General features: G+C 39.4%; 3 protein-coding genes across 3 annotated transcripts; 1 reads left to right on the top strand and 2 right to left on the bottom strand.

Moving 5' to 3' along the window:
* The first annotated feature begins 2114 nt into the window (after positions 1-2114).
* On the top strand, positions 2115-3345 carry LOC117942698 (transcription factor HES-5-like). Its single transcript, XM_034868299.1, has 2 exons — positions 2115-2237; positions 2351-3345. Exons 1-2 carry the CDS (start codon positions 2115-2117, stop codon positions 2771-2773), a joined length of 546 nt encoding a protein of 181 aa, XP_034724190.1. The 3' UTR covers positions 2774-3345.
* A 5889-nt stretch (positions 3346-9234) lies between these two features.
* LOC117942701 (transcription factor HES-2-like) lies at positions 9235-10782 on the bottom strand. The gene is made up of 2 exons (XM_034868303.1): positions 10645-10782; positions 9235-10530 (listed from the first exon to the last, which is right to left on the bottom strand). The coding sequence occupies exons 1-2, from the start codon at positions 10765-10767 to the stop codon at positions 10198-10200; spliced, it is 456 nt and encodes a 151-aa protein (XP_034724194.1). The 5' UTR covers positions 10768-10782; the 3' UTR covers positions 9235-10197.
* A 5156-nt stretch (positions 10783-15938) lies between these two features.
* Positions 15939-16513, bottom strand: LOC117942700 (enhancer of split mbeta protein-like). Its single transcript, XM_034868302.1, has 2 exons — positions 16391-16513; positions 15939-16276 (listed from the first exon to the last, which is right to left on the bottom strand). Exons 1-2 carry the CDS (start codon positions 16511-16513, stop codon positions 15944-15946), a joined length of 456 nt encoding a protein of 151 aa, XP_034724193.1. The 3' UTR covers positions 15939-15943.
* Positions 16514-20886: the final 4373 nt, after the last annotated feature.

Genomic DNA, 20886 nt, shown 5'->3' with positions numbered 1-20886 from the left:
CCCCCCCCCCCCACACACACACACACACACACACACACACACACACGCACACAAGCAGCTCCCAGCTCTCCCCCGAGGGTAACATTTGTTGTTTCGACACAATCTTCAATAAGGAGACGAGAGAAGGCGAAACCAACACAAATATTTTGACCGGGAATGAAATCTAACAGCCAGTCAACTACGTGTTTCATTCAGGTGCAGAATTCCTTATTGCGTGTAAACATTTATTTTTTAATAAATAGTATAGACATTTAATAAATGCTTTTTTTAACACACTGTAATGTGGTTGTAGAAAAGAAAAGAAAAGAACATTTCAAAGTGTTAATTAATGTACATGCATGTATTTGCCAACAATTAAAATGTCTCCTATAAAGACAGATTTGACATTATTACAAATATGCCACAGTATTATCACCTATATATTATCTGTGGGCACCTATCACTATTGGGTGCTCATGGGATGAGATATAGATATTGACCAAGCCATGAAAAAATACCAGATTCTTCTGTAAGTGGTATTAATTAAATGTATATGCTCAATAGAGGGACTTATAACAAAGTGTTCATCTTCTTTTTTTATTAAAGTGACAAGGCTGTGCCATTTTGGTGAAAATATTCAAAGAATGTCCCTTTTAAAAACTGATAACTTTAATAGTGTAGTGCTAAAATGATATAAAACAGATTTGATAACAGCAACGTTGTATGTGAATTAAGCTTTTATTGAATAACTCCTGTTTTATTTTCACAGTGGATCATTTTCAAATTTAAAAAAAACAGATTGTAGTATCTTAACCACCAAAAGTTGAGGAAGGATGTGGAATGCAGCCATTAAATCTAAAGATTGCTTATAATAGCGGATGGGGCCTCGATGCTGAATTATTTGACGTAATAAACCTTTTAATAATCTAGAAACAGTGTCAAGCGGATTCCCATCAACACATCATCCAGCATCACTCAGACACCACAACATAAACATTAAAAAATGTCATTCAGGTTCCGTGAGGAAAAAAATGCAAACATTTGAAATTCAGTAGTGAAGAAGAATCCCCCTCCCCCGTCCCCCCTCCCAGGCGTCTTTGTCTGGTCTGCCTCTTTTGTCCCTCTGGGGCTCTGTGAGTGAGTTTTTCCTGCTTTCCCACACTCTGTCCATTTACTGCTTCCAAGAACAAAAGAAGTGTGTCTGGTTGCACATCACATTAATTATGGAGTCAGTTTACGAGTTTTGTCCCACTGCTTCTGAATGGAAATTCCTGTCATCGAGGCTCATCATTACCGGGCTTTTGCCAAATGTCTACAAGGAATGCAGACATACTTGGGATTAATGAACATTCAAAAGCTCTTTTCCCCCTCCTTTGGATTCAAATTATTCCTCTGCATTCCAGTGTGTTTATTTTGACGGGACGGATGAAAGGGTGTCTATATTCCTGAATTATTCTGGTCCTGGATCTGGTGCGAGAAGACTAGGAATTTGATGTTGAAGCTTATTTGTAATAGCCTGCAATAAAAATTGTATTTAAAAAATGATCAAACCATCATCATCCAGCTAAGGATAACTGTTAAATAAGTTGCACTGCATGCAAGATTGTATTACTTTCTAAAAGATTCTGAAACTATCATCTCAACTAGATTCAGCAACAATACCAGACCACCTAGTTCAAAGAAAAACCATACAAGCAAAGCAAGATGAGTACTGCGTTACATAAAACAGAAGTACTGCATGGGCATGTTCAGTCTTAGAAAAATTAAAATGTGATTATTTTTAATCAATCCCGCATGTGTGTGATGAGAGGATGAAGCGTGTGCTCAGTGAAAGTCATTGATCCCAGCATCAGGCAGCAGATCTGCTCTCTCTACAGGGTCACCACTTTCCCAGATTCACACAGAGCTCTGAGAGCCCCCCTCCCCCCACGCACACACCCCCCACACACACACACACACAGTCCTCCACCTGTTCCCCTGAGATCTAACCATTGTCCCCCAGGCAATAACAGCATTAAGTGTGCTGCATCCCTTATTGTCTCACGGAGCTCTCTGATTGGCTGAGACTGTGAGAAACTCCAGCCAGACCAAGACCCACACATTCATATGGAGATGTGGGACTATAAATAAGAGGGATGAAGCCAGCAGAGATCAGATTCTCTCTACAGAGACCTCTACAGCACAGAGATCCAGACATGGCACCTACAATCACTGCAGCAATGACCACTTCTCAGGAGCATCTGACTCTGACCCACAAGGTAAATTAAAGATTCAAGAAGATTCAAATATTGTCAATGAGAAGTTTTCTTTGTTCATGCTAACCCTTCACTCCAGAATAAGATTATTAATGACTTTGTTCTTCTTCCTGCAGCTCAGAAAGCCTCTGGTGGAGAAGTTACGCAGAGAGCGAATCAACAGCAGCATTGAGCAGCTCAAGTCTCTCCTGAGTCCAGAGTTCCTCAAACAGCAGCCAGACACCAAGCTGGAGAAAGCAGACATCCTGGAGATGACAGTTTGTGTCCTGAGACGGCTGCAGCAGCAGAATCAACCTGTGGACTCACCAGCTGTCGGTCAGGGCTATTCCAGATGTGTCCAAGAGGTGACACACTTCCTGTCCACAGAGCAGGTGAAGACCCTGTCCCAGAGAAAACTGCTGAACCACATCAACAAGCTGCAGTCTTCCTCTGATAACAACCTGAGAGAGGCTGACTTCTCTCTTCTGAGCTCCACAGTCCAGACCAGCATCACCAAAGAGAAGAGTCCAGTCAACAGCGCCGTCTGGAGACCGTGGTAGACACCCCGAGGACAAAAGTGAAGCTCATGGGCTAAACAAGAAATTATACTTGTACTCTTGGACATTTAGTAGTCTCCTTTTGAGTTCCATGATGTTTGAGTTTTATCACCTTTTGTAAAGGTCATTTTGTGTATTTTATGTGATATTTGCAGGTTGGCTGTTTTGTATTTCAAAGGTAGTCCCTTATTTCTGATTTAGATGTTACTCTGTGAAGTAAACATTGTTCTGAATGGGAGTGCTTCTATATTGTCAGTGTCACTGACAATAATGCATGTACTTTTTCTCCATCTTGGAGACACAGTTATTCATGCTGGGCATGTTTCAGATCTATATGTGATATTCACGTATTCTGTTTATCGAGATGTCCTCTCTGGTTTATCTTTAAACATCTCAATCCTCTGCATATTTAGCAGCGGAGTTTTGTGTGTTCGCTAAGACAAACGTGCTGCTTTGTAACTCTGTGAGTGACAGCGCTCATTCCTTCGATGAAGGCCTTGTTGTTTGGAAAATGTCTCAAAATGAATGTATCTCTTCAAGCCAAGTGATGCGCATTAAAACAATCACAAAAACAAGACAAAAAGCTTGTTCTCTCTTTTATCACCTTCTTATATAAATGACTGCACATAAGCTTCCGCATATTTCCAAATGCATCATAAAACAGGACTATATGAATGAATAGCTGAGCCAAATGTTTCAGTAACATACCAACCACCACTATTTTAATTTATTTATAGTGTTATACCACAATTGGAGTTGTCTCAGGACACAACCACACTCTATAATATACAAAGACCCAACTAGACTCATAGTGGGCAGGAAAATGATTCCACATCTCGAAAATATTTCACAAAGGCTCATTTAAATATGACCTGATGCTTCCACGCATTGTCATGCAGGAGTTCGTCACATCGCGGATGTCTGAAATCATCAATGGGCCTTTGTGAGGTTGCCGGGACGACAGGAGCCTCCAGAAAAAAGCTTCAGCGTAGATTCACCAGCTGTGCAAAGTAACAAAGTATATTTACTCAACTATTAAGTACACATTTGAGATGCTCCACTTCATTTCAGAGGGAAAACTTTTAGCCCACTTCATTTATCTGACAGCTTTAGTTACTAGTTATTTTACAAATTAATATTTTTTCACACAAAACACATGTATTTGAAAAAACATGATGTTTTAATATAAGTTAAACTACAAGGCAATGTCCAACTGTGATGCTTAGCCAATGAAACACTTGATTGACAGAACTTTGGATTATTTCCAGTCAATGTGAGGATTTTTCTGCATTTATTACTTTTTAATTTTAGTACTTTAAGTACATTTTCCTCATGATTACAAACTTTTAGTGAAGTCACATTTTCAATGCACGATTTTACTTGTAACGGCGTGTTTTTGCAGAATGGTATTAGTACTTTTACTTAAGTGAAGGGTCAGAATACTTGTTTTCCACTGCTGGTGAAAAGTAAATAAGTACATTTACTCAAGTAATGTACGTAAGTTTTCAGATACTTGAGCTTTTTAAAAATTGTTACATTTTGGATCAAATACACTCTATCTTTTCCTCCACTGCATTCACGAAAACCCCAGTTGTTACTTTGCAGATTCAGATTATCACAAAATATGTATCACATAATGTATTCTGAATCAAGCCATCTCGCAGCATGCAGTAGATCACATTTTAATTTGGAGTAATGACATAGTATTACTTTATAAGGGCTAACCAATCAACACATTTTTTCAATCATTCTGTTCAACCCTGGTGTTCATGTTATTCTGTTGGTTTTATTAGTTCAGTTTTTAACATTTTATTGCAAATATTGTTGTTGTTCTTTTGGAGTTTTTTCTCATTTGTGTTTTAACTTCATTCTGCGAAGCATTTTAGGCTTTATGCTTGCGTGTAAAGTGCTATATAGATTAAGTTGAGTTTAGAAATTAGCTCCCCCTTTACCAGCTGCAACAGTGATAAACACATTAATAACTCAATATTATGATCCAGTGATGTAATATATAGTATTCTGCACAATGAGCATTTGTTAGTTAAGTTTGTTCGGCTGCAACTACTTTCACTTAAGTGAGATTTAAATGCAGGATGTGTATTATTACTACCTTTACTTAAGTAAGACAGTATTTCTTCCACCACTGTGTGTAACTAATGGAATAAACAGTATTATTTTGAAAGATACAGCCTCCCAGGGAGACTTTAGTACTGGAAACACGTCAGTCTCCAAAATGGGGCTGGGATCTGGTCTATGCAAAGGCCTGAACCGACTTTGCCCAATCTGGATTCCCTATGTTTCTCTGATCTGTCGTTCAGGGTTTTTCCTGAGTGTGGTGATGGCAGTTAACCCTCAGAGACCCAAGGTCATTTTCACAATTCCTTGTCCGTCTGGTTTCATTTTCTCAAACGCTTGTAAAACACCAACCCTGATGTCTACAGTCAAGATATGAAAACCATTTTTAAGAATATTTGTGCTGCAGCGAGGTCACTTGAATGTTAAAAATGGATGTAGGACCTTAACAGAGAGGGTCTACCATGGTGCAATGCTGCTGTGCATGGTGTTTGAAAAGCATTCATTTCACTAAAGAACTATGATAATTATTCTCCTAAACCCCCCCCCCCCCCCCCCCCCCCCCCCCCCCCCCAACCCCTCCAAAGGAATTTAATTGTATTTATACATGGCTGCACTGATTCAATTTTGAACATGGCGAGTTTAAATGATGTGTTCCCCAACGTTGATTTGAATGAGATGACATGTTAAGACGTGATTTTCTTATACATTTTATTTTCTTGACGTCTGCAAAAGCACCAGAAACAAATTTCAATCCACTTTGGATGAATAAAAACACAAAAGGTGAATAAAACAAAACGTGCATACATGGCATACACAAAACAATCACAAATCCCTTTTCAGAAGAAAGGTTGGAGTTTAAGGATATGATACATAGAACCTTGAAACAAGGCAGTAAGACACTGTATGCATACTCCAATCACACAATATTAGCAGTATTGCAGTATTTTCTCAGGAAGAATAGCTTAATATTGCTTCGTTTGGCCTAACATCTTAAGCAGATTTGACTGCAGTTGATCAGTATAGATTTTGAAGATTAAATTAAATCTTTTTAAAACGTTTGGTTTGTCTTCTGTGGTCTCGTTCGAACAAAAAACTACAACCACGAGAATCCCAAATCCCACAAATAGCAGCACAACATGTTGGACCGGGTCAGCTACGGACTCAGCCGGCGACCTCTTCACCTTTGCCTCCGAATCCCATTTTCTTTCTTTCTTCCTCTTTGTTAAAAGAAACCATATCTTATAAAACGTTTCTGTGGATGTGCTCATCAAAATGCAAATAACACATCTCAGCTGGCATCACTACAATCTGCAGCTCACAAATCAATCAACTGCAACTCTTGAACTGGCAAGTCCATTCCTCTTTGTCTTTAAAAGCACAGTGGAGCCAAGTCGTCCTCTTCCTCAGGAAACAGACGTAAAATGTCCCTCGAATATTTGGAGTAGCCGTTGTGTGACAGCAGGGCTTTTCTCAATGTGAGCAGAGACTTGGTTTTCTCCAGGATGTCTGAAACGGGGATCCCATTCTGCAGGTGTTCTCCAATCAGAGCCTTCAGCTTCTCCACTCCGGTGCTGCATTTCCTCTCCAACATGTGGAGTTTACACCTGAGAGAAACAAAGTCACTCGGTTTAGTTAAAAAGGAACTTTCCACAGAAATAAAACCATTTTGAAGGAACATATTTAGGATTGAGAATTTGAATTGTGGCTTTGGCTTACCTAAAGAGCTGTTCCTTCACGCTGTCTTGAAGAGCGAGATCTGCGTAGAGAGCCATTTCAAGGTCTTGTGGTGGGAAGTTCTGACGTGGCTTCAGAAGGTTCAGAGGAAGTCTCTGTTGACATCGGGGTCTGCCGCTCGGCATTTATGCTGTTCATCCTGCGTTCTTTCTGCTTTTGTCAGCCAATCAGGAGGCTCGGAGCTCAGGACAATAGAGTGAATTTAATGCCTGTCACACAGAACAGGTGGGATGCTTTATCTTAATGTCATACATCAGCGAGGTCAGTGGGAAAATGTTTTTCCTGAGGTGGACATGGGAAAGAATTTTTTTCTGAAGCATGGTAGTTGATTTTAATTTAACATAGCAAATATCCTTGAATGACACTGTTCTATGAATGTGAATAGAAAATACACATACAAAATGTATATAGATGCGAAATATCAACTATTTCCACAAACAACATTGCAATGTCTCAGCGGCATCAACAAACTCTCAGACAACAAATGCCATCACTTTTGTGTTGAAAAGTAACGTTTTTTATTAATTTTATTTAACTTTGAATAACCTATTTAAATAAAACATCGATTAAACCTGAACACCGTTTAACACAACACATTCTTCTTTTCAAAAAATGATCCAAAAGCTGCGATAATGTTTAGAAGTTATATTTTCTGAGTGTGTGTCTCAGCAGCCAAAGCAGATGGTTTGTCTGTGAAGTGGCTTTCGGCCTGAGAACGGTCCCGAGGCTTTGTGGGAGCAGACACACTTCTATTGTGCGTGCAGCTGAGCAGCCTGCATTCAGAAGTGTGGGAAGCCGTGTGTCGCCGTGGCTCCAAGCTCCAGAGAGAGGGGAGGGCGTGTGACCGGGGCACGTTCAGCCCTGTGCAGGGAGCTGTGGGAGCCGTGAGGACGGGAAGTGGGAAACCTGAGCCCCCTATACACAGGCAGCACATAGACACACAGGCAGATGGAGGAGAGTAAACCCACCTGAACATGACTCCACATAGATCTTCTCACAGAGAATGATGACCAAAAAAAGGAATAAGACCTTCATGACCAACAAGATAATTCATAACCCTCTCTCATCCATGCACTCACAGCATGTGCATCAGAATGATTAGGTAAAGGAGAAAAAAGAAAACATGCCATGTCAGTGGTCATATTGTAGAATGCTGATGATTCTGCTTGGAAAAATCAATAATCAAAGAAATTTAGCTAACTCTTTATTTTTATTTTAAGGATCATAAAAATAATCTGAGCTCTAGGTGTCTGACAGGAATTAGGTATAACAGTCTGTGGCACAAATTACCACAACTCAATGACTTAAATTAACAATCAATCAAAAAAAATGCATTTTTATAATATGATAGTAAACTGGCTTCTAGAGTTGACCTGTATCACCTACCTGTATGTACCATCAACTAACAGATTTAAAAGCATGATTAAAGGCTTAAAGCAATGTGTGTGTGTGAGTGTGTGTGTGTGTGTGTGTGCTTTGTTTAACTACATTTGTGGGGACCAAAAACGGGAATACAGTATACTTGTGGGGATCCTGACAGCTTTGTGGGGACAGAATGCTGGACCCCACAACTTTAAAGGGCTGTTTGAGGAATAAGACTTGGTTTTAGGAGTAGGGTTAGAATTAAGTTATGATTAGGGTAAGGGTAAGGGATAAGGTTAGGCATTTAGGTTTGATGGTTAAGGTTAGGGTTAGGGTAAGGGATAAGGTTAGGCATTTAGGTTTGATGGTTAAGGTCAGGGTTAGGGTGAGGGTTAAGGTTAGGAATTTAAGTTTGATGGTTAAGGTTAGGGTAAGGGTAAGGGATAAGGTTAGGCATTTAGGTTTGATGGTTAAGGTTAGGGTAAGGGTGAGGGTTAAGGTTAGGCATTAAGGTTTGATGGTTAAGGTTAGGGTAAGGGTGAGGGTGAGGGTTAAGGTTAGGCATTTAGGTTTGATGGTTAAGGTTAGGGTAAGGGTAAGGGATAAGGTTAGGCATTTAAGTTTGATGGTTAAGGTTAGGGTAAGGGTAAGGGATAAGGTTAAGCATTTAAGTTTGATGGTTAAGGTTAGGGTAAGGGTAAGGGATAAGGTTAGGCATTTAGGTTTGATGGTTAAGGTTAGGGTAAGGGTAAGGGATAAGGTTAGGCATTTAGGTTTGATGGTTAAGGTTATGGTAAGGGGCTAGGGAATGCATTATGTCAATGACTGGTCCCCACAAAGATAGTGAGACACACTTGTGTGTTTGTTTGTGTGTGTTTGTGTTTGTGTGTGTGTGTCTTCCTAGAAGAGGAACAATATGCATGGATGACTATATTAGCTTTGGACTGATGGAGGTTGACTGATGGAGGTTGATGCTAATTCACATTAATTGTATTTACAAATGTGTTTTTGTCATGTAAACTATATGTGATCTAAATAACTCAATGAAAATAATGTTTGTTTTACTGTTAATGGGGGGGGGGTCTTATAATATGGGATTGTAATGGAACCAACGTGTAATTGCAGCAACAGTGACATGCAGAGTGCTACTTCTACACTTATTTTAAAATAATGACATTGGAGCCGAGCTGCGGAAACGTTATTACGAGGATAACGAAACAACATGAGAACTTTTTTTCAAACTTATTTTTTTTTTGTTTATTCAAAAGGCACATCAATAATAGCTCTGACTATAGATTGACACCACGGACTTCAAGACACAATGTACTCAGTACAGAAACAGCTGTCTTTATAAAAGACAAACACATCGGAGATGAGACTACATACTGCTCATCAATATAAGTTTCAAACTAAAACAATCACTTGCAAAACCGTAAAAACTGACCGTAAAACAGATCAGATTGTTATTATCACATTGTGATGAAAGCAGGTGAATAACTGCAAAATACATGAATGTTGATCAAAGAAAACATGACTGTGGCTGAGAAATTGTGACAGTGTAATATTATATTTTGAGTAATCACAGATTAAATTACATCATGACAAAGAATCCATAAAAAGGACATTTAAAGTGTCTGATCAAAATGATCAATAACAATCAAAACATACCATATGTTACCATAGCTTATAGCCATAGTATATGAAGTACAGTAAGGTATTATGATAATGTTTGTCATGCAACATGCATGACCAAATGTTCTCTTTCTTAAAATGATAGATATTGGTATTGTCATTTCCTCAGGAAATGTCATCTAAATAGATCTAATCTAATCTATGACCAATACAAAGTATCACAGGAAAATTGTGACATTAATTAGCAAATCTTTAAAAAAAAAGATAAACATTTGGATCTAACAACAGATCAGTTCTGAGTAATCGGAGAGATTAAAGTGAGGTAAATCCATGGTGACAATATGTCCATAAAAAGGACAGTTAAAGTATCTGATCAAAATGATCAATAATAATCAAAAGATAAAAGATGTTACCATAGCTGATACCAACATTACATGATGTAGAGTGAGGTATAATAATAAAAATAATTGCTGATGCAATCAGATTTGCTTCATGCAACATGCATGACCAGATGATCTCTTTCTTAACTTGAAAGACATAACATTTTAAAGACTTCAGTCCAGTAATCTTTGACCAATGTGGTCATCTCAGTTTGTCTGGTAGTAACTCCAGTCTGGAGGTGTCTACCACGGCCTCCAGACGGCGCTGTTGACCGGACTCTTCTCTTTGGTGATGCTGGTCTGGACTGTGGAGCTCAGAAGAGAGAAGTCAGCCTCTCTCAGGTTGTTATCAGAGGAAGACTGCAGCTTGTTGATGTGGTTCAGCAGTCTTCTCTGCTGATGATTCTGCTGCTGCAGCCGTCTCAGGACACAAACTGTCATCTCCAGGATGTCTGCTTTCTCCAGCTTGGAGTCTGGCTGCTGTTTGAGGAACTCTGGACTCAGGAGAGACTTGAGCTGCTCAATGCTACTGTTGATTCGCTCTCTGCGTAACTTCTCCACCAGAGGCTTTCTGAGCTGCAGAAAGAAGAACAAATACGTTAATATACTTATTCTGGAGTGAAGTTTTAGCATGATTAAAGACAATGTCTCATTGACAAATTAATAAATGTTCTTGAATCTTTAATTTACCTTGTGGGTCAGAGTCAGATGCTCCTGAGAATTGGTCATTGCTGCAGTGATTGTAGGTGCCATGTCTGGATCTCTGTGCTGTAGAGGTCTCTGTAGAGAGAATCTGATCTCTGCTGGCTTCATCCCTCCTATTTATAGTCCCACATCTACGTATGAATGTGTGGGTCTTGGTTTTACTGGAGTTTCTCACAGTCTCAGCCAATCAGAGAGCTTGGTGAGACAATAACGGATGTGGAGCAGGAACATGTTGAAGGCTGTAATTGCCTGGGGAACAATGGTTAGATCTCAGGGGAACAGGTGGAGGACGCTTGGTTATTATCCCATCACACACTTCAGGGAATAACAGTCATGAAGTAATGTATTACATGGAATGAAAATATACACAGTATATATAAATAAATAAATAAATGCATATAAACAAAGTTGATTCTTTTATTTTTCTTGTAATGTATTTAAGCCAAAAGCTAAAAAATAGCAAGTGAAATCCCAATCAATCTTTAATTGAAAACTTAGTCAGATGATTCCATAGGATCCATCCTATTTTTTTTAATTTAATTTAATCAAAATGCACAATTTTTTTTAAAACAGATCAGGAGATGTTAGAAAACAGTTTGATGCCCTTTAATGTCACTTGAAATAAACCCAACACAATATTCATGCTACTGTCCAGATGTTGCAGAGTCCTTTGACTCGTGCCTTGTAGTCAGTGTGAGTAACAAGTTGAGCTCCGTTTCCCACACTGAGTCCCTGTAAGGTGTGGTCAATGAACCACAAAGGGACGTCTGTGACAGATGCTGGCTGTGTGTTGTCATAGAAACAGAGCCTGACATCATCAGCCATCTGGAGGGAAAGAATACCATTGGCTGTTTCTGACAGTTTGTCAGATTTGAAATGTTGGTGAACAATCTATCATAAAAGTAGCAAAAACTATTTATCCTCTCATATTTTCAACTTCAAATCATTCTCATAGATTTTGAACCTCCAGTATTAAAAATGCCTTATACTCTTGATTTGAAACTGGATCAAAACTTGAGCTCTCAAGAGGGTGGGGGTGGGCAGCTGTTTCCTGAAGTGTGCCAAATCCCTTTGGAGAATTGAATTACTCTGCTGCTGGTTGGATGGATGTCATTCACACTCGACTCATGCCTGCAGCGCTTTCCCACACTCCGTCTATTAGCAGGAAACAGGAATGTGCCCCCCTACAAATGGATCTCTGAGGACCCTGTGCACAAGCAGTGTGCACCACCTGGTGAAGAGGGGGACAACAAATACTCATTACAGTGCAACGTGGGTAGCCTACTAAAGAAATATGGAATTAAAAGGAATGACTTCACATTTCACAAACATATCCTAATTAATTAATTAATTAATCAATTTGGTAAAAAGCTACACGTCATGTTTGTGTAGGCTACATGGTTGGGGGCCTGAACATCAGGGGGAACTTCTTATTCTGTCTCATTTGTCTACTCAGGTCACAATTACTGTGACAGGAAGTGTGTGTTCACCGTTCGCGCCAAAAATTAAGATAGCTAACTCGAGTCAACAATTAACGTTAGAAAATGGTGTCCGAAACGGTTTGTTATTAAAAGTAATAGGAAGGACAGATAATACAGCACCTGAGGAAACATTAAAGGACGAGGCAAATGTAACAAGTGAAGAAATTGAGCCGCAGCGAAGCCAATACCCCTAAAAGACTGGAACCCCTGCTCTCCGTTGGACTCCTAGCTAACGTCCTAACGACCATTACCGGTGATTTGTCGACGTATGTCGACACGCAGGTCTATATAAAACTTTACCCCGTCCATTTACACAAAAGACAGACGAAAAGAGCTCGACTTGTATGTCAAAAAACGTTTCAACAGTACACTATGGTTTACAAAAGAATATTAGGATAGCAAACGTCAGCTTCAAAAAAGAACCATCAGAAGTTGGTCTTTAATTGTGACCAAAAGTGTATCGTCACCCCTGGAACTTTTCCCCTGAACATTGAAGAACCGGACAGCAGTGGGCCTTTGAGGGAAACAACATGTAATGAGACAGAAAACTGAAAGCATTTAACTGAGACTGTTCACCACTTACCTCCTCACTTCAAGTTTCTGGTGAGTAACTGTAAGCTAATGCTAAGGCTTAATGTTTTTTTGGTTGATATTAGCATAGCTCAGTTGTCTCTTCCTCCGTTTGGGGCTGCTGTAAAAATGTCGCTGTCCGTGGTGTTGAATGATGAACGTAACGTTAGCTAGTCAGACAGTAACATGTTGCAAATATGGGCGAGGAATGTCTTTAGTTTCTAAAGTGTGTTGTTGCTTGAGTTAGTTGAGTAACGTTCATTTCTTTGTTAGTTCTTGTTTGTGCTCAATGCCGTTTATGGCCTGTGGTCTAGATGTTTCTCCGTGTAAGACAACCTCTTGTCAACAGCTAACAAGTGTATGCTAATTAGCATACACTTGTTAGCTGTTCAAAGCTCGAGTGACACGAGGTGGCAATTCTGAGAAACAAAGTATTTAGTAAAAATTAACCGAATTTTAGTTTAATTTACTTATTGTATGACTGGCAAAAAAAAAAATTCAAACATGGTGCTCAAACTATAGGCTCTCATGGATGGAATTACACTCTTTTTAAAGTGGTAGCTTTATTGCTGATTAAAAGAGATAAAGTTACAGCTAAAGGCCTAGCAACGATTTGAGGAGCCAGTCTCTTGTAACCTCTGAGGTCTGGGTCTATTGTCCCAAAGGGCTTTGTGAGTGAGTCTCCTCTGGTTTCCCACACTCTGTCCATTCACTGGAGGAACAACCACGGACTGTAGTCTATGGGAACAACAGAAGTGTGTCTTATTATGCATCTCATTAGAGACACGGAAAAACTTTGGTCCACTGTGAATGAAATGACTAATACGAACTCTGGAAAGAAGGAATTTAATGTGTGGAATGAGTTGGACAAGGCTAATGAGCTTGACATTTTCTACGAACATTTTGACCTGGATCATGAAACTAATGTGACCTGCTGCAGAGACCTATCTATGTTACTACCATGTAACCCAAAACAAGACGGTATAATAATGAACCCTAATGCTGTCACCACTTTTTTTATAAAGCTGAACAGAAATAAGACCAGTGGGCTTGATTGTATTTCATCTTTTATTTTGAAAACATTTTCGGATGAGCTGACTCCGGCTTGGAGCCCTCTATTCCAACTCTCTGTTGATACTTGTACCATCCCTACTATTTGGAAGACATCTGTTGTCATTCCTGTACCCCAAAAGTCCTGCTCACAGCATAATAATGATTAAAGACCAATAGTGCTGACCTCATTATTGATGAAATCATTAGAACATATAATGGTTTGTAATTTAAGGAGCCAGGTACAGCATGCCCTTACCAATTTTCGTATAATAATGTCAGGGGTACTGACGATGCCTCAATCACAACTATACACTCTATCTTGAAAATCCATCAGCTTATGTTTGATTTATTATTTATGGACTTCAGCGTCCCTCAAACGCTGTTAAGTAAATTACAACAGATAGAGATGAACCCTTTCATTATTAGATGGTATGGTTCTTTTCTGAGAGACAGGATCAACTCTACTCTTTCTGATACTCTGAACAGAAACACATGTGTCCCTCAAGGCTGTGTAAGCTCTCCATTACTTTTTTATTATATAAACAAATGATTGCAGAAAGATCCATAGAAATAACCACATAATCACATGTTCAGATGATACGGCCATGTCTACTTACAAAAGACTCAGCTTGACAACAGCTTGGTTTGGTAACCTGTCCGTTAAATTAAAATCACAGCTACAAAACTGGATAAAAAAATAATGGGCCAGATGACACTAGCTCCTCTTCAGGAGCTTTTTGAAGAGGCAGCGAGGAAACGGAGTCTCAAAATCACCCACAATCCAAATCACGCCCTGTGTGTTGAGTTTGAGCTGGTGCCTTAAGGCAGAAGGTACAAGTTACCAAACTGTAAGCTTAGGTACATATCTTGTTTGTGCCGCTTTCAATCAAATTAATGCATAATAACAGATAAGGTGTGTGTGTGTGTGTGTGTGTGTGTGTGTGTTGCAGTGATGTATAGTTACACTTATATGATGATAAACCATTACTGTGTGTGCTAAATTGTATCTTCATTCGTCAATCAAATGTAAGAGCGATAATGGAGACCTATCACATAAGTTAAACGGAAAAATAAATATAGTTTGTCATCCATCATTGTAAAAGGTAAAAATTAGTCACAGTGACATGAGAACTTTTCAGATGGCAGTATTTGTTTATTCAACAAAGAACAATGAGCCACAAAGTATAAAAGCTCCAACTAGAGGTGATGATACATCACAACAAGAACTTGTAGATTTCTACAAGACACACTGTACTCCGAGAGAGTAAAGGACAACTGTCTTTATAAAAGACAAACAATTTATAATATCTGAGGACACAGTTCTCAGTTTTTTCTTTCTTACCCAAATTGTTCAACACATTTTCACTTAGTGAAAAAAAGACAAAATTAGTAAAACTGACCCTACAACAGGCCACATTGTTCTTAGTAACCTCTGAATTCAATGACATCTTAAACAATAACACTGTCACTGGAAAACTGTGACAGTGTGACATTAAAGAAACCTTTTACAGTAAAAGGATAAACATTGTGATCTTAAAACAGATCAGTTTTCAATAAACACATGAAGTGAGGGAAAGTCCATCATGATTAAATGTCCATAAAAAGGACAATTAAGGTTGTTTTTTTTTAATACCCAACAAGGTAATACACATCTTCATCTGCCCACACTTGAGTTGCAGTGAGGCATGAAATTATCACAGGAAAATAGTGACATTAAGCAAACCTTTTAGAAAAAAAGATAAACATTTGGATCTAACAACAGATCAGTTCTGAGTAATCCGAGAGATTAAAGTGAGGTAAGTCCATGGTGACAATATGTCCATAAAAAGGACACTTAAAGTATCTGATCAAAATGATCAATAATAATCAAAAGATAACTGATGTTACCATAGCTTATACCAACAATACATGAAGTACAGTGAAGTATAATTATAATAATAATTGCTGATGCAATTAGATTTGCTTCATGCAACATGCATGACCAGATGATATCTTTCTTTGAAATATATTCTTTCTGTCATTTCCTCAGGAAATGTCATCTTGCAGAAAGAAAACACAAAAAAGAAATTTCTGTACAAACAGAAAAAGAAGTCCATAACATTTCAAAGACTTCAGTCCAGTAATCTTTGACCAATGTGGTCCTCTCAGTTGGTCTGGTAGTAACTCCAGTCTGGAGGTGTCTACCACGGCCTCCAGACGGCGCTGTTGACTGGACTCTTCTCTTTGGTGATGCTGGTCTGGACTGTGGAGCTCAGAAGAGAGAAGTCAGCCTCTCTCAGGTTGTTATCAGAGGAAGACTGCAGCTTGTTGATGTGGTTCAGCAGTCTTCTCTGCTGTTGATTCTGCTGCTGCAGCCGTCTCAGGACACAAACTGTCATCTCCAGGATGTCTGCTTTCTCCAGCTTGGAGTCTGGCTCCTGTTTGAGGAACTCTGGACTCAGGAGAGACTTGAGCTGCTCAATGCTGCTGTTGATTCGCTCTCTGCGTAACTTCTCCACCAGAGGCTTTCTGAGCTGCAAGAAGAACAACAAATACTTTAATATACTTATTCTGGAGTAAAGTTTTAGCATGAACAAAGAAAACCTCTCATTGACTAATATTTAAATCTTCTTGAATCTTTAATTTACCTTGTGGGTCAGAGTCAGATGCTCCTGAGAATCGGTCATTGCTGCTGTGATTGTAGGTGCCATGTCTGGATCTCTGTGCTGTAGAGGTCTCTGTAGAGAGAATCTGATCTCTGCTGGCTTCATCCCTCTTATTTATAGTCCCAAATCTCCACATGAATGTGTGGGTCTTGGTCTGACTGGAGTTTCTCACAGTCTCAGCCAATCAGAAAGCTTGGTAAAACAATAAGGGATGCCACACTCCGATTGGTTTTATTGATGTGAGGGCAATGGTTAGATCTCCAGGGAGCAGGTGGAGGAATGTGGGGTGGGGGGGAGACAGAGACTCACACATCTCTGTGTGAATCTGGGAAAGTGGTGACCCTGCAGGGAGAGCAGATCTGCTGCCTGATGCTGGGATCAAATACATTGACTGAGCACACGCTTCATCATGTTATCACACACGTGAGACACTGACTAGGAGTTGCATCTAGAGTAGGGATGGGGTGTAATGGAGAAATTAAAATATCACAATATTTTTGATCAAATACCTAGATGTCGATACTGCAACAATTGTGTAGTGTTAATTACTGGTGCTTTCACAAAATATTTACACAATGAGACTTTTGATGAATAATCATCAGTAATGTGAACACAATGACTAAATGGGTAGAGGTAAATAAAAGAACAGTTGCAACAGTCTGGTGAGTTCACAAAATAACACAACTTTACCATAATGCAGCCTTCAAACCCAAGAAAAGAAACCACTTATACAATATTTGGATATTATATCTAGGGCTGGGTATCAATCAAAAATTTTCGATACCGGTACCAATACCGATACCTTTACTTCGATATCGGTTCCTGAACGATACCTTTTTCAATACCAGTTTTATAATATCAATTCTGAGAAAAAGAAAATGACACAACATAATAAAGTTCAAATCTTGAGTTTTATTTTTAGCTCAGATTTTTCCATTCAAAGTACTTCTCTCATATAAAAAAAATATTTTCAGAGAAAAAGAACATTTGGAAACAAGTCAGTGTCTAATGGTCACTGTTAAATTCTTAGCAGTTCTTCTTCAGAAAGATTAACATGTCTGCTTTCTCAGGAGACAAACAAGCCCGCTCCTGGCTGATGGTGTCTCCAGCAGTAGAAAATGTACGCTCTGAGGGTGTGGATGATGCTTGCACACAGAGATACCTGGTTGCCAAGTTTGATAGCATTGGCATATTGTCCCTCACATTCCACCACCAGGTCACTGCATTCACAGAAGTTAGGGTAGACGGTAGACCTCTGTACCGCTGGATCTCCTCATGAATCTTGTCTGTGTTGCTAGAACTGTTCTCAACTGCTTCAACTGCCATGTCTTCATCAGCAAATAGCTCCTCAAGAGCAGAGAGCTTTGGCTTTTTCTGGAAACAAAAATAAAAGGATAGTTTAATTTTGTTATGTAACATTAAGTAATGTGGGGAAATGGGATGTCTTTGTATTGCTTTATTTTACCAGTGGTCCTACTGCAGCTCCACAGTCTTCATCAGAGGAGTTGTCATCACGGTTACCAGCTGTCCCCTCAACCTCCTGCTTCATCTGCTGGGCCTATAAAATTACAACTTCATTCGGTGTTCAATAGATTATAATGGGAGTCATATAAACAGACCTACATCTGAAGTGGAATAAAAATTATCAATCAGAAAAAAAAAACACCTGTTGTGAGGTTCTACTCATGAGCTCCTCTTCTATTCTGGTCCACACTTCTTCGCCTACTTTCATCTTGAATCTCGGGTCTAAGGCTGTGCCCTCCTCCAAGAACTGCCTGATTCTCTCATCCTGCAAGACAAAAGCAGAAAAGTATATTATAGTAGTCATGATGTCTGAAAATAGTACACCTAAAGAAAACAACAAAAATATGCAACATACTTGGTATCTTTTTGAGAGGTCACCCCAGATCTTTTCCTTTATAGCTTGTGTGAAGGAGGAGTCCTCATCAGTAACTGTGAAGTGATGCTGGAGCTTCCCCAAAATGGGCAGAATCTGGCCCAAAGTTGGACTCCTTTCAGCAGAGATGCAGATGGTTGAAGTATATAGTATCTTCATAACTCTGACAAACTGTTCTGCTTTTCTAAAATCCTCATCAGAAAGTCTCTCCAGTCTGAAATATACACATTGTTGTATTAGTTAGAGCAAAGCCCAGCACATTGGTTGGTTTGATAATAAGGTAATCCCACAATCTATCCTCATCTACAATACCTGTCCTTCTCCATTGATTTCTTTAACCGAGAGTCCATGGAGGCTGCCTGGATAGCAGGAAACTGCTCCAGAAATCGCTCCACCATCAGGAACAGGCTGTTCCACCTGTTCTTCACATCTAAAATGACAGCATGTTCTGGAAGACCTACAGAAAGACGGTGTGTGGTTTAAAAACAGGTTGTGTATTTGCTGTAATAGTTCAATGATTGATTTAGCTATATCATTTTTAAACTAAGTTTAGTCCACTTTGATTTCTACTAACCGAGAAGACGCTGCTTCTCTTTAAGGATAGGTTTGGCCAAGCTGCACCGTTTTAACCACACCACTGTAGCTCGGATTCTTCCTGCCCACTTTGAGATGACTGGTATAGTGTACAGCTTTTGAGCAGCAATGTTTAGAGTATGAGCAAAACAGGCAATATTTCTAATGTTCATTTTTTTCACTGCTACATCCATATTAGCTGCATTGTCTACAGTGATCGCAACAACTTTATCTTTTATATTGAATTCATCAAGAATATCCCCTATCTCCTCGGCTATTACATTCCCTGTCTGTGATGTGTAGACTGCTCTGGTATGCAGGATTTTCTCCTTCATGGCCCCCTCTCTCACAAAGTGGACTGAAACAGTCAAGTAATGGTCTTGTGCCACACTGGTCCACCCATCCGCGGTCACAGCCACATCTCTGACATCTTGCAATTCTTTCTTGACATTTTCCTTCTCTACTGCATACCATGCTGGTATGAGTGTATTTGACAGCATGTCTTTGCTGGGAGACTGGTATCTGGGGTTAAGGGCTGTTATCATCTCCCTAATTCACATTACAAAACACAAAACATCAACAATAACATGGCTGTGTAACTTTTGCTAAAAAAAAAATATCTAGGCTAAGAGATAAAGGCTAAACTGGTCAAATATATAACCTACAGCTTACTTACCTCCACCATGGAGCCTCCACTATAGAAAAAGGCAGCAAACCTTTAACAACAAAGTTTGTGACTGCCCTGTGACACTGATCTTGTTTTTCTTTTGGCATCTTTGCCTTTTCTGCAAGTGTGAATGGATTTACGCTGACTGTCTTTTTCCTCCTCACATGCACATCAGAGTCAGAGGCTACTGTGAGGAGAATATAAAAATAACAGTGAAGATAAGGTTAGCTGTTTAACCAGCTGACCCAATGGATAAGCATATTTTTACAAACGTGGACAAAGTATTGACTGTAAATGTTAGCTTTTGATTTAGCTAGCTACGCAGCAATAAAATAAGGCTACACGCTAACGCAGCACGATGCACGTGTTAAGTTGCAGTAACGCTAATAAACATAAACTTGCCTGTTGAAATCCCAGACACAGTGCCGTCCTCGGTACTCTTTGATGAGGCGGAGTCCGGTGGTGGATATTTTGCATTGCCCACGGGCGGCTGAGAGGAGGACGGCTGCGCAGGCTGCGCTGGCTGCGCTGGCTGCGGTCCGCTCTTCTTGCAGTCAAACACTGTGCAACTTTCCGCTCTTAAATTGATCCCGTGCACTATCAGGTGCTTCATCAAATTAGTCGTGTTGCCAGCCTTAGCAACAATGTCTTTTCTGCATATATTGCATTTCGCACTGTTGGCATCAATCTTAATAAAGTGAAGCCACACTTTTGATCTAGGCGGCATTTTTAAACGGTACAACGATGCTCGCAACCAGTTCACAACAGATGCACGTGAACCCCGTCTGTCGGCGTAACCACGTATGTATTTTTCCTGGGTGACGCAATCACGTTTAACGTTACAGCCAATCACCGAAACTTGGCACCGAAAGACGAGGCATAATTTGATACTGTGTAAAACCGAAACATTTCGGTCGGTACCATAAAAAAAACGAAGTTCGGTACCCAGCCCTAATTATATCCAAAATCTAAGATGATATCTAGTCTCATATCACGATATCGATATATCGTTATATTGCCCACCCCTAATCTAGAGTAAAAAGTACATTATAACATTTTTATGTTGCTAAATTAAATTCTAGCAAGTGCCGTTGGTGTAATTTATTCTCAATTTGGTCTTTTGAATTTTTCAGTGCATTAAATTTGGCTTTTTCATCAATTCAATAAATGAATGAAATAGTTCTATAATTAGAGTTTTTCAGGTATTAAAAATAGTGGGATGCCTATAAAGTTTTTAAAAACTTGAGAACAAAGATCAGTTTTCTGTCCAGATGTTTCTCAGTCTTCTGACTGGTGTCTTTAGTCAGTGTGGGTAGAAAGTTGGTCCCAGTTTCCCACACT

The sequence above is a fragment of the Etheostoma cragini genome, chromosome 4, assembly GCF_013103735.1.
Source record: "Etheostoma cragini isolate CJK2018 chromosome 4, CSU_Ecrag_1.0, whole genome shotgun sequence".
Classification (NCBI taxonomy): Eukaryota; Metazoa; Chordata; class Actinopteri; order Perciformes; family Percidae; genus Etheostoma; species Etheostoma cragini.
This window is presented reverse-complemented; position numbering and strand designations above follow the sequence as displayed.

Coding starts and splice junctions, on each gene's coding strand:
- LOC117942698 (XM_034868299.1), top strand. CDS start 2,115: ATGAAGCCAGCAGAGATCAGATTCTCTCTACAGAGACCTCTACAGCAC. Junction 2,238..2,350: donor ATCTGACTCTGACCCACAAG/GTAAATTAAAGA, acceptor TTCTTCCTGCAG/CTCAGAAAGCCTCTGGTGGA.
- LOC117942701 (XM_034868303.1), bottom strand. CDS start 10,767: ATGAAGCCAGCAGAGATCAGATTCTCTCTACAGAGACCTCTACAGCAC. Junction 10,531..10,644: donor ATCTGACTCTGACCCACAAG/GTAAATTAAAGA, acceptor TTCTTTCTGCAG/CTCAGAAAGCCTCTGGTGGA.
- LOC117942700 (XM_034868302.1), bottom strand. CDS start 16,513: ATGAAGCCAGCAGAGATCAGATTCTCTCTACAGAGACCTCTACAGCAC. Junction 16,277..16,390: donor ATCTGACTCTGACCCACAAG/GTAAATTAAAGA, acceptor TTCTTCTTGCAG/CTCAGAAAGCCTCTGGTGGA.